Source organism: Meles meles, chromosome 10, assembly GCF_922984935.1.
Source record: "Meles meles chromosome 10, mMelMel3.1 paternal haplotype, whole genome shotgun sequence".
NCBI classification, from domain to species: Eukaryota; Metazoa; Chordata; class Mammalia; order Carnivora; family Mustelidae; genus Meles; species Meles meles.
The window spans coordinates 13,377,578-13,401,118 of NC_060075.1; the positions used below are offsets into that span (position 1 = coordinate 13,377,578).

General features: G+C 50.4%; 1 protein-coding gene across 2 annotated transcripts in view; it reads right to left on the reverse strand.

Moving 5' to 3' along the window:
- TMEM178B (transmembrane protein 178B) overlaps positions 1 to 23,541 on the reverse strand; it is a 337,180-nt gene that overhangs the window by 220,382 nt on the left and 93,257 nt on the right. For both annotated transcript variants that reach the window (XR_006820557.1, XM_046021270.1), the window contains exon 2: positions 4,025 to 4,138. Coding sequence is in view for 1 of the 2 variants with exons in the window: in XM_046021270.1 (XP_045877226.1) it covers positions 4,025 to 4,138 (114 nt within the window). In the remaining variant the exon portion in view is untranslated. The remainder of the gene's footprint in view (positions 1 to 4,024; positions 4,139 to 23,541) is intronic.

Here is a 23,541-nt window from a genome sequence, read left to right on the forward strand (position 1 = left end):
TTGGGCCAGCGCCTTCTTGCAGAAGCTCTGATCTCTCAGACGTCTTCTCAGACCCAGCTTTCTCGCCCTCTGGGCTCCCCGGGTCCTAGCACAGGCCACCCAGGCTCCCTGCCCACCCACCTCCCCTTGCCCAACCAATGGCCACATGCAGGCCCCCTGCTTCACAGAAAGGGCATCACCAAAGGGACCCCAGTGGCACATGGAGCAAAGGCAGAGCCACTGGGGATGGCCTCAGGGGCCCTTGGAGGTGACAGGAGGACACAGAATTCTCCCAACAAGGGCTGCAAACTCAGACAGAGCTGCAGAGCATGAAAAGCCTGTGGGGTCACTGCTTTCTAGAGACAAGAGGAAATGGCAGTGTTTCAGGTGCCACCGCAGCGCCAGCCTGCTTCCCCCTCACCGCCGCTCATCTGATTTTGTCATAATCAAAACATCCCACCAGACAGCACTTCCAGGGAGTAGTACTGGCCAAGCTCGTCTCCTGTCGCCACCATCCCACCCTCACGGGCCCCGCGCTGGAGGGGGCAGGAGGCTCTGAGTCAGACCCACAGAGTCTGGACAAATGCCACTTGGGGTCACTGGCACTTAACGGGAGGCAGTGGACAGACAGGGCGGCAAGGGGATTGCCCCAGACAGAGAGCCATGCCTGGGTGGAATGAGGGCACAATTCCAACTCTGGAAGGGGTTCTGCCTCCTCCCAGGGAGCTCCAACCTGGGTGGGAAGGACAACAAGCTTAGAGTGCCTCACCAGCCATCGCCATCCAGCCCAAGCAAACCTCGCCAACACATCACCCAGACGAGCCAGCATTCAAACCTCAGAGACCGCCCGCCACACCCCCCACACACACCCCCCCACATGCACACACTTATACTTTTGGCTCTCTGGCCTTTACTCCCCAGGGTGGTTATTATCTCTTTACACTTGGATTTATAAGCCTAGTGACCTACAAATAATTTTATTCTTTCACTACTCTTCGCTTGACCATAAAGTGGATGAGCTCTCAGCCAAACAGTGAAACCTTCCACTGGTGGTAGAAACTGTTCAGAAACCACAGCACAGTTTTAAACCAAACTGTGCTTTTGCTATTAGAAAAAAAAAAAAAAAATTTCCCACATCAAGGGGTGATGACCACATGAAGAACATTTAACCTCAGTTTAAGCAAAGTCTGAAATATTTTCCAAGTTGTTTCAGAAAAAAATACTGATTTCTTGCCTTTGGTAAATATGATCTATTGAGAAAAATGACAGAACATGGGATATTATGGTCAAATTCCAAAATGATAACCAGCTTGGGATCAAATGGATTTATTTGATCTCATTGACAGTATTACAGAGTACAAAACCCTCAAATATGAAATCAGAGTCCGATTTTTTTTTTTTAATTTCCAAAGCTTGGTTGTAGGGGTTTGCTAGTCTTTGTAGATCCTTCTTTATTTCAAAGGGGGCCCATGAGCCCCCTTCCCACCTAATATCAATCAATATCTGACCTTTGAAAATTAAAATTGACATTTATTATCCTTTCCCATGACGCCAGCATTGCCAATTATACTTAGCACCAACGTCAGATGGGACAGATGCTCACCTGCCCTCTGGCTGAAAATAGCTATCATCGATATCAGGAATGGCAAATGGTCTCTGCCTGCTTAATAGCCCATTAGGCCACTCTGTGAAACAGGCAGACAAATCCCTCCAAAGAGCATCCGCTTCACCCACCATGGGATGCCAAAGACTTCACGTATCAGTTGGTGCGAGAGGTTTTACCCTTAAAAACAGAAAACTAGCAGCACCCCGATTCACAGGCATAATCTGCACACTCAAGTTTGCAAAACCCAATGGTGCCGCGGTTTCAGAACAAGGAACCCAGAGACGCTGGACTCCAAGAAGATTCCATAAACCTTAGCGTTGGCCTCCTCTCTCCATCTTTGCCAACACCACGTAACATTCCAGCGATGCCGCAGTAGGTAGCTCAGTCGAATTCCAGGGATCCAGGGATCTACTGTGCACAGCCCATAGTGTTCTACTGGGTTTCCCTTGAAATGCCTCAGAGCAATTTACACTAATTCTCCTTCTTGCTGGAAAACTCTCACAAACTACCTTAACTACTTGAAACAATTATACTATATTGTAATCATCACACTGCTTTGTAATTATTTGCGTTATGAATGGGTCTCCCCCTCCCCCTCCCTCCGCACCTCTCCCTCCAGGTGTGAGCTCTTTCAAAGAGTTCCCTGTGACCTCAGTGTTCGCTATGTGCCTAGTACCTAGAAAAACTTAGTACCTTTGGTTGAACTGAGTAAATATGAACCGAAGCCACGCCGATCACTTCTTCTTGGTTTCTGTTATGACCCCATAATTTAAGTTATATTTAAGCGGTTACTCGGCAAGGCTTATCACGAACCTTGAACATCTATTACGGGCTTCTGTTACCGTAGACCAATGTAAGTGGGAAATGAGCAGTCATTTTCGAGTATCTATGTAATTGTCTCCTTAAGTGTCTACGTCCAAAAAAAAAATCTTTTTTCTTTTTTTTTTTTTTAGTAATCCTGATTACTAGTATTTCTAAGGCAAATCTCACATTAAAGTTAAGTAAGTATGTGTAAGCCTAGCTCAATGTCTGGTGCACAGGAACGCACTTGCAATGTTAGCGCTCCGTCCCCACGTGCTGCGTGCTGTGTCTAGTGATGTCAAAGCCTGAAGGTAACAACTTGGTTAATGCTTTCCCAGCCACTGACGCCAGCCCCACCACTTCCGGCCAGTGGTGGGAACAATCATCCAGACACCTGGTCACTGTCTTTTTTTCCTGAAAGCAGTGAATCGTTGCTCTGTTTTAATTTTCCGTGCCTCTCTCCCCTCCCTCCACCTCAAGCCATGGTCGCTTGATTAAAGCCAAACGAACGAGTGGAAGATACCCGTCAGCCGCCAAGCATGCAAGACGGGACCAGGCAACAATGAAGGGAAGAAAGAGGTTTTCGGCCTTCTTCAAAATTGACGGAACAATTTAGCAAACCATAAAAGAGCCTCCCTCGCATATCAGCGTAAATGGATTCTAGCCTTGTGAGATAGCGTGGGGGGAAGGCTGCAACAGAAAAGGAGGGCCAAATGCAGCAGAGACAACTCAGAGCAGAATGCGGCCCCTGAAGAACTGTGCCACCAGCGAAGGACAGCTTCCCGGACATGGACACGCAGGACGACCCCATGGAACCAGAAAATGGAAATAGCCAACTACCTTGGCTTGCTCACAAAGTATCCTCTTACCACAATTAGCATCTCTGAGGGTTCCCGACCAAGAAACTCCCTAAGCGTCTATCCTGACAGCTATCCTGTCAGGCAGCTATCCTGACCTCAGCTGGGCAGTCACATGCGCACTGGATCCCGAAGCCTCTCGTTCTTGGGGAAACATGAGATCCTACCCCTTAGCGACCCACCCAGACACAAACTCCCAACGCTATGCAGCCTGCAACCCCCAGCAGGCCTCACCAAGTACAAAGAACGGCACGAGGGATTCACAGGTTGCCACGAGAATTCTCCAGGCAACTCGGGAGACGCACTGACGTTAGATCCCAGGAGCTGGTTTCATTAGGTAGGTGAAGTCATACCCGGGTAACCAAGTAAGATTACCGATCATTGTCTGTTCATTGTTTTGGGGTTGTTGTTGGTTTTTTTTATTTTTTTATGTTACGTGTATTTGTTGCCTTGATTTTTTTTTTTTAAGTAGGCTCTCTGTCCCAACATAGGGCTTGAACTCACAACCCCAAGATCAAGAGACACATGCTCTTCCAACAGAGCCAGCCAGCCGCCCCTGTTTTTAATTTTAGAAGCAAACTCTAAGCCTAATGCCATCAAAGCCAGCAGAGGCAATTCTGACCCAGAGGCACTGACACTTGAAGGAACTGCTGTCGTGCTCTGAGGCCATCTACAGGCCTAAGAGGCACATCCGTCCATCCAGACCAGGCTGCCGATGGGCATCCAAACCTCTGTGACCTCCAAAGGTCACCGCCAGAGAAAGAAAGTCAGGTGTACTTACGAAGGGCGTGCCACTCGTCCTGACGGATGGTCTTCGTGATGTTGAAAGTGAGGTTCCTGGGGATAGTGGCTGAGGAGTAGTGGTATTTGATGTACGTGCATCGTTCAATTTCTCCTGCCGAAGAGAGATGGGAAGGCGAACGTTAATGAGGCAGCAACTGTGTCTTGAGGCAGTTTCTGGGACCCATTTTTCTGTCCTGGGGAAAGAGACTTGTCTCCTATCGGGCCTGGTGACAACTATAGTTTACACAAGGCATTAACTTTGACTCCATAAAGTCATGTCTACTTTCCAGAGAGTAAACTAAAGTCAAACACCATTGATTTAGATAGAAAAATACCTCCCCAGCATCATTCAGGGATGGAAAGAACCAGCCTCTTCTCAGCCTTCTGGGGGTCAGGAGGGTGGAAATCAAGCCCCGTAACACACTCAACATCAAGTCCAATGGGACCTTTCCTGATCATTTGACTAGCAAAGCATGCATTGCTCACTTATCAAAGGACTCCTAGCTCAGAACAGAGTTTCTCAAAGTGTGGTCCAGGGACCATCAGCATCCTCCAAGAACTTGCTAGAAATGCCATTTCCTAGGCCTAATCCCAGATCTGCCAAATCAAAAACTCCGAGGTAGAGCTTGCAATTTGAATTTTAATAAGCCCTCCAGGTGATTCTGTTGTACGCCGAAGCCTGAGAACTACTGCCCCTGAGAATCTAACAGAATTACCGCTGTATTAATTCACAAATCCAGTATGTTCGCAAATTCCAAAAGAGAGGGCCAATTAGGAGCTCCTTCCCCATTACTTTTGGTCTCCTGCAGGCATGTCTTTTGGCGCTTGCATATCTGGGGAATATTAAAACTCAGTGTCAGGGGAGTCATTGTGAAGAATCAGGGAAGAAGTGATTTTTAAGGGTTAGGGGTTTAAAATGTGGTTTTGCACCTGAATAGATTTTGATGGTAATCCATTTTGCACCCCACTGATTTTCAATTTATAAGTGGTGACACCTGATTGAATTGTTTGACCCCAGGCTCACTGTCTGCAGGGAAGCCGGCAATTGGTGAAGGGCAGTAATTTAGACAGTAGCTCTCGTGAAACCGATGCCTTATTGTAAATCCTATCTGGACAACTGCCCTACTGTGAGTTATTGCTGACACTCCTCCAGTGGGACAGACACTGTTCAAAGAGGCAAAGTTTGGAGAAAGTGTTAGACACGCTTTTCCTTTTTCACCTCCTCTGCCTCTGTCCCCTTAGCTTCTCAATGTCCTCAAGTCTTTCACATGCCCCGGGCATGCCCCCTGACCACGCCTCCACCGGGTCTTCCTTCTTCCCTAACTTGCTATCTTGCTATGCCTTCTTGGAAAAGTAGTCTATCAGACCATCTCAACTCATGTCCGTACCCTAAGACCATGATGCTCTGAGTCCCATGACTATCTCCAATAGCATCACCTCCCATTCGGTCTACAACATAATAAACTCCTTGGCCATCCCCAATGCTTCCCTGTCTCTAGTGGGGCCCGTCCTCCCTGACATCCAGTTGGTCACCAAGTCGGACGCCAGCCCATCCTGTGTGTCTTCAGCCTCTAGAGTCATTGTGTGAATACAACAACCCATCTCAGCAAACAGCCACATTTACTAAGGACTTGCTTGCAAGAAACACTTGCCAAGGGCTTCATAAATTGACAGTTTCCTGCTCTACTCATGTCACGACATGCGCAGAAGAGATGTGTGCAAGGCTCCTCCGGATGAACAGATGCCACCTCCCTGTGAAGGAACCAACATCCCCAACCCACTTGGAACCCTCCATGTTCAGGACTTTTCCCAATGGCAGAAACCGCCATGCTGGATGTCGTCTTACTTTGTCCTTCATACAACCCAATTAAGTAGGTGTTGCTATGACCATCAGCATAATAGGATATTTCACAAAAGAGAAAAAAGGCTCAAAAAAAATGAGGGGACTTTCCCGAGGAAATGGCAGCACCAGGATGAGAACCCAGAAGCGTGTGACCGGAGCGTCCCTCCACCAAGCCACCCTCCACAATGCTGCTTGGACCGTATTCCAGAAAGGAAACTGAGGCCTCTTTTATGCACAGGCTCAACCGCACACACACTCCTCGGGCGGGAAGTCCCAGCCGGGGGGGGGGGGGGGCCCTTTCCCACCCAACCCTGCATCCGCTGTATCTGGGGCCTCTGCTCTTTCCCTCCCAAGAAGGGGCCAGTATGGCGGCTCCTCGGCAAAGCCTTCCTGGCCAGCTTGGCCGGCGCCCAGCAACAGCGAGCGGTAGTGGTTTGACCAGGTCCCTCCACTCTCCTCCCTGCGCTCCTGCCCTACTGCGGCAAGCACACCGATGGGCTGTGATTTATCAGTTTATACGCCTTGCTCCCCCCACTAGATTATGAGTTTCTCAAGGGCAGGGACTGGTCTTATCCATTCATCTCACTCTGCCCGACTCCCAGCACCGGGTGAGCACCAGTAACACGTGCTGGGAGAAGAGAATGAATAATCAGAGGCACCCTCTGTAAAACCACAGCAGGCGAGGCGTCCAGCCGCTTCTGTTCCATGCAAGGGACTGAAATAATTGAGCCAAATCTGAATCTAACGAATAAAGGGAAGGGATGGCGGCAGAAGCCATTTCCTATCTAGATAACGGTTAGGGAGTGAGGCTTATCTGGTCACCACGAGGTGGGGAAAAACCAGACGGGTGCAGACCAGCCTCTTACTGCACTTTGGAAATGTAAGCCGAGGGGCAACGTGGTCCATGTTTCTGGGTTTTGTTTTAAGAAGAAAGAGGAGAGAAAAATACAAAGGGTAGAGAATTGTATCAAGAATCCAGATCGTCAGCGACCTGATCGTCAAGCAGGTCACGCTGGACGCCGCTTCGGAGATGCCAAGCAGGATCTCCCTGGAAATGGCCAGATGGGTGCCCATCACCGATGTCTGAGAAAAGTAGTGGATTTCTTGGCCAAGATCAGGTTCTCTCAGGCTCAAAGCAAACTCCACAAGTGGCCATGGGCTCCAGGCAGGCTGCAGCCAGCTGCCTCCATCTCCCGACCCCCTCACAGCCCCCCAGCCGTCCAGCCACCTGACACTCGACGCTGCAGGTGATGGGCCTGAGAGCCGGGCTGAAGCCGCTGGAACAACCCCGCTGGAGGCCTCTCTATTTGCTTTGCCTCAGGGAGGCAAGCATCCTGTCTTTGACAGCAATTAAATGTGAAAGACTCAAATATTGCCTAAGAAGAGAGGCAAAATATTTATCCATGTGTCTGCAGGTCCTGTCAGTGTGCTGGGCTTTTGTAAATACAGGCGCCATCTGGGCACCGAATTTGTGTGCCCAGAACATGGACTTCCCGATACAAATAGGTTTTCCGGCAACAACCCAGAGGGGCTACCTGAGAGGCAGGGGAGAAGCCCACAGCCTTCCCTAGAGGAAAGGTCAAACCCGTCTTCCGACTCCTACCTTCCAGCAGGGAGGCCTCAGCCTGGATAGGGCGGGGGATACCCTCAGGAATGAGGACACCTTAAGCCTTCCTCCATACTCTGCTTTCAGAGCTGGTGAGCCTCCTGTCGGCCGCCTCAGGCTCCCGGGCGGACAGGATACCCAAATGGGTAGTTAAGAAGAATTTCAAAAATGGAAAATTTACAAAGCTGAGCACAGGGTGTGCTGAGGCCAACAATGGGGGTTGTGGGGACGTACAGCTGGCGACAGAAGGACTTGGTATAACCTAAGCCTGGAGAGACAGGGGGAGCAGACACCGGAAACTAGAAAGAATGGCCGTGGGGGGGGGGGGGTGACATGACCTTGGGCAGAGGGTCTCAGCCAGCCGGGGGTGAGGGGACTAGGAATAAATATGCAACCTCTCACTCCTCCTTCCCCCCAGCAGCCCGACCCGCCAGAAGCTGGAAGAGGTCGGGGGTGGGGTGGGTGCCCAGGAGCCAAGAGCAGGTGCATGGTGGAGGGGATCCGAGGGGCAAACATGGGCGTCTGGCTCACTTCCCTTTTTTCCCCTTCCTTCCTTGCTCCTCTCCCATCGCCCTGGCCCACTCTCCTTCTAAAGGCATCACTCCCGCTCTCCCTTACTCCAGTGTCAGCCAGCTCCTTCTCCTTTCCACCTCCCCCTGCAAAGGAAGACCCCGGGACAAGGAAGAGTGGGAGACCATTCCCGTCCTTTTCCCCCATCTCCAATCCTTGAGGACCCGAGGCCTGAGTGTGATGACTCCCTTTAAGCCCTCAGTGTGATGCTTACGCACAGTGAGCACTCAGTATCAGTCAGTCTCCCTCGCTGTCCTACAACTGCTTTTTACTCTAAGGGGGCAAGACCGAAGCAAATCAGAAATAACATGAGCAACCACTGTTATCATTGTGCCACATACATTTTAAATACATACCTAAATACACAGATGTATATATTTATAGATATAACAAGAAATTTCCGCACACGAAAACCCTGGGAGAGCAAGAGCAGGAGGAGACAGAGCAGGAAAGGGAGAGGCAGAGACGGCACCAGACACCAAATTCTGGATTCCAGTCATACCTTACAACAGCGCTGGTCAGTGGTTCTCCTCTCCTGCACATCTGCTATCGGTGAGACCTGGCTTCCGAAACCCTTGTGGAAGGCTTCAATATCTTAAGGAGGAAGCTTCTCAGGCAAAGCGACTGGAGAGGCAGCCTGAGACCCACCCCCCACTCCACTGGAAATTCTCTGCCCTGAACAGGTGCCACAGTGCTTTCAATTCTTCCATTAAAGAGTTGTTCCTCTGGATCAAGTACTATGCTATTAGAGTTCTAAAGGGGCTGCCCTCTGAAGACGTTCAGACGGGTAGCACTGAGTCACTAACAGGGGTGTGAGTAAGCGAGCTCCCGGAGAAGCTGGGAAGGGCATGAAGAATCCACTGAGGGAGGGGAAGGGCAGGGCGTGTGCAAAGGCAAACTCACAGCTTCACAGGGGGGACTCCAAGAAAAAGCTCAAAGAAAAACGAGGACATGGGAACTCCCCTGCCCCCATGCTGAAGGTGGAGTGATTGGTGCAACCACTACGGAAAACACTATGGTGCTTCCCCGGGGACAAAAAATAGTACCACCGTATGATCCAGCAATCCCACTTACAGTTATGTATTTGTTGGAAATAAAATCACTATTTTTTTTTTTAATTTTGTTCATGTTAAGTAATCTCTACACCCAACACAAGGTTTGAACTCACGACTGGAGATCAAGAGTCACATTCTCTATCGACTGAGCCAGCCAGGCACCCCTGAAATCACTATCATTTTTTTTTAAGATTTATTTATTTATTGGAGAGAGAGAAAACACAAGGAGAGGGGCAAAGGGAGATGAAGAAGCAGACTCCCCACTGAGCAGGGAGCCCAACACAGGACTCGATCCCAGGGCCCCAGGATCACGACTTGAGCCAAAGGCAGATGCTTAACCAACTAAGCCACCCAGGCGCCCCTGAAATCACCATCTTCAAGAGAGAGCTGCACATCCATGCTCACTGCAACGTTATCCACGACAGCGAAGACATGGAAACAACCTAAGTGCCCATCAATGGGTAAAGGAAATGTGGGAGACACTGTGTGTAAATAGGTAGGTAGGTAGGTAGATATATATGAATATACATAACAGAGTATCGTTCCGCCATAAACAAAGGAAATCCTGTCATTTGCAACATCATTGATGGACCTTCAAAGCATTATGCTAAGTCACAGAAAGAGAACGTACAGTTCTCTTATGTGTGGATTTTAAGAACACCGAACACACAGAGACAGAACGGATCAGCCGTCGCCAGAGGCAGAGGGGACAGTGGTACGGCAGCTGAGTGAGGGCAGCCCAAAAGTAGGACACCGCTTCTAAAAAAATTTCTGGAGATAAAACATACAGCATGCTGACTCAAATTAATAACATACATTCAAAGGTTGCTACGAGTAGATCTTAAAGGTTCTCATCACGAGAAAAAAATTGGCAACTACATGGGGATGAACGTTCACTACCGTGGCGATCGTTTCTCAGTATATGCATATATCAAATCGACACACTGTGCACCTTGAACTAACACGGTATTATGTGTCGATGGTATTTCAATAAAACTGGGGGAAAAGTGGAACGACTCATTCTGGACATGTGATAGTCAAATGTGCTTAGGAAACATTGAGTTCAATATCTAAATGGTTTACTTATTGCAGGACTTTTTTATAAGAGTTTTTAATGTATGCTGTGCTTCCCACCCCCTGCCCCTGCCCTCACCCCTACCCCAAGAAGGGACTGGCGTGGCAGGCAGACTTATCCCCAACAACTTTGACCCCAAATCCTTTCTTATTCAAAGAATAGTTCCTACCCCTGCATTGTGAGTTCCTCACCATCAGAACTCTCTCCCCAGGCCCAGCAAGCCCTCCACACACATTTGGAGGGATAAAGAATGGAGATCGGTCTGTTACTCAATCAGATGATCCCTAAGGTAAATGAGGTAGTCGGTTCTGAGTATTTGCCGGCCTCCCCTCAGAAGCCATGTCTGGAAGTTACCAGCAAAGCAACGCCAGGGTCAAACGTCCATCGGGGAGCTGTGTTTGCATCGTGCCTTGAAATAAGCCTGGACCTCTTGGATAGAGCCAGGGCGGGGCCTTTGGGCCTCGGATGCCCACTGCAGTCGCAGGGGGCACCCCCAGGAAAGCTGAGAGCACCCCCATGCTCTCCCTGCCTCAACACACTTTGCAAGCCCACTTCGTCCACACGAGGCAGCCTATAGGAGAACAGAAGCGGGGAGAAACCCTCAGCCAAGGGCATGAGAGCCAGAGAGCAAGCGCCTGAGCCCCTAGAGGGATTGGGTGGAGCACAAGGCACGCTCTGTACAGGTACACAGAGGGTGACCTCTGGGACCCCATGCGGGGCTCACCCCAGCAGGCTGCTCGCCACTGCACACTTCACGGCTTTCTCCTCCCTCCCGTTTCCCAGGGACTCCCGCACAGTTCCTGTCTGCAGGCCACACCGGGGCAGGGAGAGCTAGAGGAGAGTGGGGAATGTGGTCCATACACCTGACACCAGCGTGGATGGTATTAGGTAAAAGGACCCGATCCAACTTAATCCACGCGTCTCCTTCATGGCAGGGCTCCTTCCTTAGAAGTCTATTCGATGCCTACCCCATGTTGATGCTCCCAGTTCCTCCCAGCAACCCACTGGGGTCGATACGCTAGCGCTTTCCCCATCTGACTGAAGGAGGAAGCCGCGTAGGCAGGTGAGGGCTTTCCAGAACCGCTCAGCCGGCCAGGAGAGAAGCCAGGGTCTCTCAGTGGGCGCACAATGGTTTCAGATGTCACAGCTGGGATGCCTCACGGCCTGTTGAGGGTTTACTAGAAACAAGGATTTTTTTTTTTTTTTTCAGCCCCAGTTCCTTGTAGGGAGAAGGAACTCGATACATTCGGTGGTGAAGGAAGAAAGAAGGGCAGGAGGGGATGACAGCCAGGCCTTCTCCGCTGCTCCCCTTCCTCGGTGCTGACGGCACAAGTGCCCAGATCACGGGGGTCTGGCCTGCCGGCCCACCCTGGCCTCAGCCTGCCACTCCGGGGTCAGCGTCACCCCCCGGGGTCTGACAGCCCTCCGTCCCCCTTCCTGCCCGAGGCCTGTGCTCTGTGCTTAATATATGGAAAGATTAAACAAGGGGTAGAAACATGGAAAAACACTGAAAACCAACATTAATGAGAGAGAGAGAGATGAAACCAGTTCAAGGTTTAAGTCTTATTTAAAGGGCATTTTTTTTAAGAAAAAAAAAAGTTAAAATGCCATCGTAACAGGGAGAGAAAGTGGGGAGCTTTCCCTGTAGCAAGTGAGGAAAGCCGTCACCAGCTGCATTACTATGCCCACCCCCGAACACTTGAGCGGTCCTAAGAGGGAAGTTGGAGGTCCGGGAATTCGAGGTTGGAGATTAGAAGCCAAACTGTGTCCCTGACGATAAAGCAGGGAAGCGGACCAACGTGCTCCAGGAGTTCAAGGAGGGCTGAACAGCTGGGGTCCCCCACCCCTCCCAACCCAGTCTGCCAGTGGGGCAGAAGGGGGACAGGACTGGGAAGGGCACATGCTGGGCTACTCCACCAACCACAACATTGGCAAGAATCTCCCTGCCCCCCGGGGGGGCGGGGCAGCTTGTCACTGGAGTCTATTTCAAGAACCCCCACCTTCCCCCACCTTCTCAGGCACCTCTTAGCACCTTCTGCTCCTCCCAGATGTTCTGAGCCCACGAATTTGCCAGGCTTACAGCCGCTGCAGGCCCAGCCAGGAAAGGTTTCCTTTAGACTGAGGGAAAGTGTTGGGTTTTTCTTTTTAATGCTTTCAAATGCATTCCACTTCGCGTGCTTTGTTTTCCCGCTTGGGCCTTTTGATGTCCGTGTGCACCGCAGGGTTTGCAAGCCGAGCCGTGTTCGGGCGGCCCTCCTGATTCACACTCATGGCATTCCAGTCTCAGAACCCCAGCTGCTGACTGCCAGCACCGCACTCATCCCCCAACACGTGCCTGACCCCTCGCCTTGGGCCCGAACATCTTCCTCGGGCTGCTGCCATCACCGGGTGACGTGCATATACGTCCCCTCTTTCTGCTGGAACGAACAGCTTTGAGCAAGGGCGGCTGCCGGTTTTCAGCTCTGTGCTCCCAAATGGTGCCGTGAAGTACTGTCATTCGTTTCAACCACAGCTTAGTTCAATGCCTGCTTTCTATGTATTAGGTACTATACAAAGCTCTTTACCACGCATTATCTCATCGAACCCTGGAAGGTAAGTCCTGTTATTCTCCCCATTTTGCCGATGAGGACGTAGAGGCTTAGCAAGGGCCCAGGTGGGATGCAAAGCCATCGAATACCACACCCATCAAGACACACTGAGGAAAGCCAACCAAGCTCTTCAGCAAGAGACCCCCAAGGTCTTCAGTCAGAAACAAATGAAGCAAAACTCTTCCGTTGACAGGGATTTCCGGCATCTCCAGGCTTTGCTGCTCTTACCAGAGTAAGACGAAGTGTTGGCTTCCAAAGTTCCCCAGAGAGCAGAGAGTCCCTAGTCATAGGGGAGGGGAACTTAGGGGGCCTCCCATGCGTGCCCCTCAGCCACACTCTTGTCCCCACTCCCAGGACAAGCCACTCAGCAGGAGAGCTCTCAGGCAAGGGACCCAAGCCCTCAGAGCCTCACGTCTTCAAAGGCAGAAGGCAGATAATAGCACTCGCCTCCTAGGACTGAGGAGGGTAAATGAGCCAACCTAACAGCTGCGTTAATGTCAGCATTCCGTAAATGCTCTCAGCTCCTCCCCACCCCAAGTCACCTTTCCTTCCAGTGAGCGCCTTCCAGCTTCCACGCCCACGTGGCCACAAAACCCGGCATGATACTGGTTCAGTGGACGTGTCCAAGTCTCTCCCCATCCCACCCTCGTCACCACCGTTCCCTCTCCAGGCCTGTGCAAAACCCAGGGGACAACATGGTCCCTGGCCTGGGAGCCAGAGCAGAGCCACAGCGGCCTGGCTCTGTGCATGGGCAGCCACATTGCGGGGCTGGTCACACAACAGGGACAAGACGCAAGCACTTTCCCCACTGAGACGGTCAAGCCACCACACGCTCCGGCAACTGTCTCTTCTCATTGTTTGGTTTGTCTGTATCTTGGTTACCTCCTGCCAGATCCCAAATTAGTTCAAGCCCCTGAAGAAATTCTTGGATTGTGAAGCTGTCGTTCCACGAATTAGCTATCTGTCCCACGCATTCCATCAACGGGCCATCCCCAACCAAGCCATTACTCACATCCATCCTTCAACGGGGCAGTGTTGAAGAAAGAACTCTACCCACGCACCCACAAAACTCTCCTTGTGACCAGAAAGCAGACCAGCAAGAGAAAGCAATTTGGGGAGGCCCATTGGGCCTGTTGGGAATTCACACCCTGACGCACCCACCCCAGGCCCACTCCCCCGTCTCCTCCACCTGGACACCGCACATCCCATCGACCTGCCCAAGGAGCATAGCCAGAAAGGGGACGAGGCCAGCTTGGCGTGGCCTGTGTGGGCTCTGGACATCAGGGTTTCCTTGTTGATCACTCACCCGCCATCTGTTTAATAAGCCTTTTGGACAGTTTTCCAGAGCACCCCCCTAGCTCAGCTGCTTTTCTGTGTTCACGGAATCCACAGTCTTTTCCTTTCTAGAAAAATTGGGACACGGCTGTCCTGCCTCCAGGCTCACAGCACTCCAGAGGCCACCTCGGAGGGTCGGGTCCCCCTGCATCAACAGGATGGCCCCACACGGGAGAAAACGCCCCCCCCCCAGCTCCTCCCTGGTCCTCAGCCTCCCCAGGCGCCCAACACTGCAGTTAACAACCAGAACAGAGGGGGGCGCCTGGGGGTTCAGCTCATGATCTCAGGGTCCTGGGATGGAGCCCTGCGTGGAGCTCCCTGCTCAGCGCAGAGTTGGTTTTTCCCTCTCCCTCTGTGCCTCCTCCTGCTCCTCTCTCTCTCTCAAATAAATAAAATAAAATAATTTTTTAAAAAACCAGACCGGCGGCCTCCCTGCTGGGTGACTGGCTCTCACAAGCTCTTGCAAGCGAGCTCGGGGTCCCGGCCTCCCCGCAGAGCATGGCTCCCACACCTCTGCCTCTGGCTCCCCCGCCCCCCCCCCCCCCCCCGCTCAGCAGCCCCTCTGCACTGCTTTATCCGCGACTGTGCTCCTTGACCCACAGCCAAATAGCGTCCAACCCTCCACGATCTTCTGTGCTCAAGGCCACCTCGTCGTTTTAAGATCCAAGACGGTTTTTACCCAGATTTCTGCATTCCTGGATTCTGAATGCCTTTCCCCCCTTTCTGAATCTTTTTAGCAGGTTTTCAACAAGACATGTTTAAATGTCATTACACAGCAACTCTCTCACAAAAGGAAATAAAGAACGAGGGGTTCTTGTCCTGGCCCCCACAACACCCATCTTCCCGGTAAGGCTCGGGGCTGTAGCTTTTCCCCATTTGCCCATGTGTTTTCCAGCTTAAAACGAGCTGCTTGGGAAAGAAGAAGGTGAGGTATGGCTTTAAATTACCGTTGAGAGTGTAGTAAATAACCCGTTCCCTTATTCCCGTATCATGGCCCTCATAACCTTCTAGAAAGTTCAGAGCCCCAAGCCATCACTGCCCTCCCCATGCCCCCCCTCCCAGAGCTCAGACACCCAGCACGAGGCCGCAGCTCCTCAGGCAGTTTCGGCTGGTGGAAGGATCATCAATCTCCAGGCTCTGACAGACAAACGAGGCGAGAAGGAGACCAAGTCTGGTTTTTCTCTGGAAAACAATGAGCTCATGCTTTCTCTCCGGGGACCCAGGAAGTGGAGACAGATCTCAAGATGGGGAGACAGTGACGGAGACAGGCAGGAGTGCTGAAGGATGGGCAGGAAAGAGGGAGGAGGCCAGTCTGGCACTTTTTTAATGTCACTTTTGATAAGAATCCCCCGCTCTCAGGCCAGAGGGAAACATCCATTTTCTTTAAATTAAGGATCCAGCATGAGGCAGTTGTCCTAAAGGGGAGGGACAGCGAGAAGATAAACTAGTCAGAAATTCTTCATTCCTGCTTCTTCAGAGAAAAGATGATCGTTCATGAGTCACCAAAATGGCAAATCCCACAGCAAAGATGGTTCTGCCTTTCTCTGTCCCTGCTGCTCAGGTGTGGGGTTCAAGATTGGATACGTGGACAAAGACTTCAGGTAGCTTTTCTGATGGTGGGCCTAACACCCCCTCCCCCGTGGGAATCTTCATAAGGCCAAAGGCCAGTCATTTCTGACAGGCCAAACCAGATAAAAAAAAAAAAAAAAGAATTCAGACAGCTGTCCAGATGTTTCTAAACAGCTAAATGAATGTCTGATTGCGGCTAGGGGAAAAAGATATCCAGATTACAGAGTTTTCTGGTTTTCATTTGGGAAAAGGGAGTTATATAATCCTGATTTTCTTTACCAGTTAATTCAGAGAGAGAGAGAAAGGAGAGAGAAATTGTATGTGTGTCCCTGTGTGTCCCCATCCAGAAGCGTGTGTGTGTTTGGGGCAGGATCAGAGGAAGAGGAGTTGTAGATCAGAAACCAAACCCTGGTGATGAATTATTTTACTCCACACCTGTTGTGTGCCTTAGCTAAACACTGAATAGAAACTAAAGCTCACAAAAAGAAAGCAGAAAGCCCCAATAAATTATGTGGTGGTTTGTTTTTTTTTTTACCTCTCTTTCCAAAATTGACTGTTTTCCTGTTGAAGTTAATTGGTTTGGAGATATTAAGCGTTAACTTCACCGGACTCACTAGTTGGAATGAACTCGAACCCGGTGTGAATACGTAACCAGTGAATTGTTCCCTGTGACTCCAGCAGCCCTCCTGCGGTTGAGGGCCTGGGCCCCGGAGCCTGCCTGGGGCTATGCCTGGCTTTGAGACTTGCGGGGGTAGGACAGTGGCCAAATTAATGCAGGTTTCCATGCCTCCACTTTGAAGGAAGAGGATGCAAACATCCACCCCCTAAGGGGCGCTGAGAAATTTCAGTGAATTAATATAGATAAAGCACAGAACACCAGGCCCACTGTAAGCTCTCCATAAGGTCTGCGGCCATACTATATCCACAGAAGATGCTGATTTCTTACAAATCAAAACCACAATGCGATACCACCTCACACCCGTCAGAATGGCTAAAATTAACAAGTCAGGAAATGACAGACGCTGGCGAGGATGCGGAGAAAGGGGAACCCTCCTACGCTGTTGGTGGGAATGCAAGCTGGTGCAACCACTCTGGAAAACAGCATGGAGGTTCCTCAAAAAGTTGAAAATAGAGCTGCCCTATTACACAGCAATCGCACTACTGGGTATTTACTCTAAAAATACAAATGTAGTGATCCGAAGGGGCACGTGCACCCGAATGTTTATAGCAGCAATGTCCACAATAGCCAGACTATGGAAAGAACCTAGATGTCCATCAACAGATGAATGGATAAAGAAGATGTGGTGTATATACAATGGAATACTCTGCAGCCATCAAAAGAAATGAAATCTTGCCATTTGCAATGACGTGGATGGAACTAGAGGGTATTATGCTGAGTGAAATAAGTCAATCAGAGAAAAACAATTATCATATGATCTCCCTGATAAGAAGATGTTGAGAGGCAATGTGGGGGGTTTGGGGGATAGGAAAGGAATAAATGAAACAAGATGGGATTGGGAGGGAGACAAACCATAACAGACTCTTAATTTCACAAAACAAACTAAGGTTGCTGGGGGGAGGAGGGTAGTGAGAGGATGGTTGGGTTATGGACATTGGGGAAGGTATGTGCTATGGTGAGTGCTGTGAATTGTGTAAACCTGGCAATTCACAGACCTGTACCCCTTGGGGCTAATAATACATCCTATGTTAATAAAAAATTAAGAACAATTTTTAAAAAGATTATTTCTTCTATACATCATACACCATGAAAGTTTTTTTAAGACACAAAGTGAGCACGTATCTGGCATGTTTTTGCAAAAGAAATGCATGCGCTAGGAGACAAGTTGCAGGCATCCTGTCCTTTCCCTGCCTTGTGCACTTTCTCAACTGGGCTCTGGCTTGCCCCCAACCCTGGCTCAGGGTCCTTCCCCATAGACTCCAACCCTGGCTATATCCCACCACTGCTCCCCCCCCCCCCCCCGCCCACTGCCGGCCACCTCTAACACCTATTACAGCAGTGACCTTCCTGAACCCCTCTACTCACTCGACCCTCACTGACAACAACCACAGAAGCATCACTCTGAATGAATAGGACTAAGAAGTTGGACCACCCGTAATCAGCAAAGTGGCCATAGGGGACAAACGTCTGCCTGGTGAGGAGGACGTGTCCCCAGCCTGCACCCGATGATCATGGGTGGGAGCCAAGATGGAATTTCTCTTTTACACTTTCTGGAAATGCTGCCCCAATTTCTACCTCCCAACCAAAATAGCAAAAACCCGACAAAGTCAGGGAATATCAGGGTTTGGTAAAGACTGAGGGGAAAGCAGCTTTCAGACAGTTGCTGGGAGTGTAAGTTGTTATAAACACTTGAGAAAAACCATGTGAACTGGAGAGGCATATGCCTTACCGCCCAAAATTACGCCCTCGTGGGCAAACTCCTACTATGTGGGCAAGGATGAGCCATACAGCACTGATCAACCTAAAGGTCCATCAGTTAGAAAAAGAAAACATGGTTATGGTCACAGGATAGGCTACTCTACGATAGTTTAAATGAAAAAAACAGAACTGTACATATTGAGACAGAAAGAGTCCTCAAAATAAAATGTTGAATGAAGTAACAGAACTGTAGAGTCACACCTACAGTGTCTTTGCACCTTTTTATATTTTAAGTTTTTCCTCCCTTAAAAAAAGGTACTCTTTGGGGACCCAATGAAAAAAAAAAACCCAATCTCATTTCAGGAAGAAAGCCACCTGTTCTCTTAACAAAATCAAAGGCACATGATCTAAGTTTTAACGGCAGGAGACCCTCCCAGGGGGCCCTGGCTCACCTCCAGCTGACCTTCTCCTACAGCATCTCACTAACCACCCGTGAGCCCCACTCCCCTCCCCTAGTGCACCCAGGTGCCAGCCCTGCAGGGCTGGGTGCCAAGTAGGACAAAGACACGGAGACAGAGGAAAGCAGAAGGGAGCACAGGACACAGCGAGCACTACCCGGTGCTGGGGGAGAGGAGGGAAGGTCATCGATGGCTGAGGATGTCGGGGAGCCTGGGGAAAGTGGGAGGACCATGCTTTCCAGCCTGGCAGGGTGCAGGACATGGAAGAAGGGGTCGCCTGGGGCCAGCCAGTGTTTGGCGAGTCCACAGCTGAGTCCACAGGAGAAGACTACTCCAGAGTCAGATTTGCGGGGGCCCCACAAGGGATCATTGGGGTTGGTACCAGAGTACCAAGGGGGAGAACTCAGGCAGGGGACTGTCCAAGCACCAGAGTGAGGCCTGGCTACGGCTAGAGGCATGCACTAGGAGGACACATGCGAAGCCCTTCTGATGGACACTGGCTTCGCAGCCCCTTGGATGCGACCTGCTCCTGCAGGGACCGGTGCAGCATCATTTCTCCCGCGTGCAGGGGTGGTACCGCTGCTGCACCTGAGCCTAACAGCTGGTCCAACTCCCAGAGCACAGAAGCAGAGAGGTGGCGAGCAGGTGCCCTCTGGGACCCCAGGCATCAAACTGAGTGAGCGGAGGAGAGCGCCCCATCCCGATGGAGTAACCCGCTCAACAGGCTGCCCAGCGCCGCCCTAAGGGCAGTGAACATTGCTCCTGGGCCCCTCACAGAACTGGCACGGCACCAGCTTGGAGGGGGGGCTTGGGGGAGGGGACCCAGAATCCAGAAAGCATAGCTGAGAGCAGAGGAACCCCCAGGGCAAATTCAAGTCATCAGAGGGGCAGGAGGAGGGGAAGGGGGCAGGGCGGGATGGAGTGGTTAAAAGAGGACACAGGCAGCTATTACTGGAGACTTTCTATTCCCGCACATTTGCCTAGCTTCTAGAAGAGGGACTACATGAAGATCTTCTAAATGAAAATAAATAAGACGACACCATCCCAAAGAGGTGGTTCTCCAAGTGCACATCAAAGCGAAGCTTCTGGAATAGAATGAGGCTCTAAGCAGCCTAGGGTTGGAGGGCAGGTGAGAAGTCGTCAAAGCCTATGGAAACTGAACCACCAAGACAGTGAAATAGACCCGTGGAAATGGAGAATATCATACAGAGCGTCCCATCCTCTCTGGTCTCCAGCCATCCCACCCTGGGATCCTGTTAGATCCCAGGACGGTCAGGATGGTGTCCGTGCTGCTTCCTCTGCCAGCCAGCCATTCCCCTCTCGCCCAGCCCAGGCTGTCACCTAGGGCTCCACTCCCAGGCCGCCCCCCAACACCCCGACAGCTTTCTCTATCGCTCTAATGTCTCAGCTGATCTCAGACCCTCCCTGCTACCTTCTATCTCTATGTAATTTCCCATATGTCCCTGTGTCTCTCCAGGCTCTAGAGGCCCCGACTCTTCTCCCATACACACCCCCCGCCCCCATTGTCTAGCTGGCGGGCAACGTGATGGGATGGAAGGACTGGACCAGAATTCAGAAATCCAGGGGCGGCCTAAAACACACAAGCATTTACTGGATGGTCTGTAGAATTCATGGACAGGACGGCTTATGTAATATTTATTGTCTCACATTCTGGAAACTAAGTCCAAGATCAAGGTGCCAGGGCTGCTTTCTGAGGAGATGGCCCCTCCTGGCTGCCTTACTCTGTCCTCACAGGGCACAGACAGGGAGGGCAGGGGAGGAATTGAGCGGCAGTGCAGGTCTTAGAGGAACACCAGTTCTATCCAATTAGCCTTATGGTGCCTCATTTAATATCAATGACCTCCTGAAGGCCCTGTCTCCAAATAAAGCCCCATTGGCGGTTAGGGCTGTAGCACCAGAACCCTGGAGTGAATCAGTTCGGTCCAAGGCACAGTAATGGTGGCAGCTCAAGTCGGTAGGAAAAAGGTGGCGTATTTATAACTGGTATTCAAAAAAACTGGGTGACAGTTAAATTGAAGGCATACTTTTCCCACCTTAAACCAGAATTAAATCCAAGTAGATCGAATATTTGTTTGGAAAAGAAGTCATAAAAGTATCAGAAGAAACCATGAGAAAACGCCTCTGTAGCCATAGGGGGAGAAAGCCTTCATGACTATGACATGAAATCCCCAAGAGAACATACTGAGAAGTCTGACTATGCAAAAACACAAGATTTCTGCCCAGCAAAACCCACCATAAGCAAAATCAAAAGAGAGATTTGCAACAGAAATCGCAAAGGACTGATTTCCCTCATACATAAAAAGCACCTACAAATCACTAAGCAAAAGATCACCAATCGGATTTTTAAATGACCAAAAGGCAAACAGGCAGGTCACGGGCCTACAAAGGGAACTTGCACATATGGAAGGATGCTCAAGAGCACTCCAAAAGAGAAAAGGATAAATTAAATCAGCACCGAGCTGGCATTTTCAACAACTATTCTGGCAAAGGTTCACCAGTTTGATCACACATTGTGAGGTCAGGTGTGGGGAAACCGACACACTCATGAATTGCTGTTGGAGTGTAAATTTTGTAAATTTGTACAACCTCTCCAGAGGGCAATTCATCAATATCTTTAAAAATTACAGAAGCTCAATTTGACCCAGAAATTCCACTTTTAGTAATTCTGGGAGATGCAGTCTCACAGGTGTGAAATGACATACCGACAAGGTTATTCATTGCCACTTTGCTTACAAGAGCAACCTAAATTTCCATCAATAGGAGGATGGCTAAATAAATTATGGTATATCCACAGAATGGAAGGCAACATAGCATTTTTAAAAAGGCAGCTCGTTATAAACAGATACAGAAAACCTTATGGGATAAATTAAATGGAAATAAGCAAGGTGCAGAACGTCTGAAGTGCGCCACACTTCTGTAAGAAGCAGGGAAAGACGATAAACAGACATACAGGCAGATGCTTGCACACACATAAGACATCTCTGGAAGGAAACTAATAACACTGGTCGTCTGGGGCAGGAGGATTGGAAGGTCAGGAAAATTAAAAGGAAAACAAAAAATGTTCCTCGTAGATCCTTTGATGATGGACCCTGTGATGTATCGCTTTACGAAACAGTCTGTTATAAGGCTCCAAACGAAGCAAGGTAAAAGAATGTAACAGAGGGGCGCCTGGGTGGCTCAGTGGGTTGAGGCCTCTGCCTTCGGCTCAGGTCGTGATCTCGGGGTCCTGGGATCAAGCCCCGCATCGGGCTCTCTGCTCGGCAGGGAGCCTGCTTCCTCCTCTTTCTCTCTGCCTGCCTCCCTGCCTACTTGTGATCTCTGTCTGTCAAATAAATAAATTTTTTTAAAATCTTAAAAAAAAAAAAAAAAGAATGTAACAGAAACTCCAGCTCTGCCTTGGCTCTGCCCAGAACCATCTAGAGTCCGTCACTTTGGCTCTGGGAACTCCAGATGCTACGCCCTGCCTTCCCGGTGTCACAGGGCTCAGCATCCCGGGTGGACCTCAGTGGACACCTTGGAGTTTTCTGCACTCAGAATCCCTCTCCCCACAACTCCCTAAACCCAGGCTCCCGTGGGGCCAAGGCCAGTGCCACATTCCCACTGCTCACTCGGCCCTGACCTTGTATACCAGTTCCTCCATGCAAGGGGCTCTACTTCCCCTGGATGGGACGGATAGCTGGATTCCCAGCCCTGGCTGCGGCTGGGGAGGCTCAGACACGGGCTCCCATGCACTGACCCAGTACACAGCCTGCCCCTTAGTTCCTGTCGTTCTGCTTATCTGCTTACCGTGTTAGTGGCTGCAGCCCTGGGTGCCCCGTCCCAGGGCTTGAGAGAGCTCCACCTCCCCTCACTCGCCTCTCACAGCCAACCCATCAGAGCTTCCCTCCGGGAAACAGCTCAAGTCTGGCCCTCAGCTACGCCCTAGAACACTGCAGTGAGGGATTCTCTCTGGTCATCTGATGTTGGTTCCGGGTTATGTTACAACAGCCCAGACAACCTGTTGTGAGGTCCTCTGCTCGCTCGGGCGCCACAGCTACCACAAGATGAAACACCACCGCGGTGTGGACCTTCAGGGTTACGCTGGCTCCACTCTTCTTCCAAAGGACGCATCGACCGCCTCGTTTGGGCTTCAGGTTCTTCATCAGTTCATCCAACATTAGGCCACCCTGTCCTGGAGCTCCTCCGCCAGGAGTCCGAGACACCACCCAGCTCTGTATTACCAACAAATGACTCCAGCTGTTTGCAGGGCTGCCTGGTTTGAACAAGTACGTGACCTTGATTCTCTCTGGGCTTATCTTCAATCCACAGCGCATCCCCAACTTTCGAGGCAGCCTGTAATTTTTGTGTGTCCTCTTATGTGAGTACTTCAAGGTCACAATCACCGGCACACAGCAATCAGCTCTCAAATGACTGCCTTAATGGATGTTGTTTGCAACTTATCCTAACTAGAATGTAAGCTTATTTCTTTTTTATCTCCTCATAACACCTAGGGATGTGCAGTGTTCTGCATACAGATGTAGGATGCGTGGGTAAAGAGGTGCGGGACCAGGAGCCAGAAGGCCTGGTTGTGGGGCATCTGGGTGGCTCAGTGGGTTATGCCTCTGCCTTCGGCTCAGGTCATGATCTCAGGGTCATGGGATCGAGCCCCACATAGGGCTCTCTGCTCAGCAGGGAGCCTGCTTTCTCCTCTCTCCCTGTCTGCCTCTCTGACTACTTGTAATCTCTGTCTATCAAGTAAATAAATAAAATCTTAAAAAAAAAAAAAAAAAAGAAGAAGAAGAAGAAGAAGGCCTGATCGGAAGTCTCGCAACTTCTCCCTGACTCAGTTTCCACGTCTGTAAAACGACAGGAACATCGACCTCACAGGTTGCTGTGAAGACCTAAGGAGTTCAAGTGTATGAAGGTGAAACAGATTCGGCCATCACACACAACACAGAAGCTACGTGAATTAATGTACTGAGAGTCATTTTATAAACATCAAAGGGGGCTTCTAGAAGATACAGGCTCTGTGTTATCCA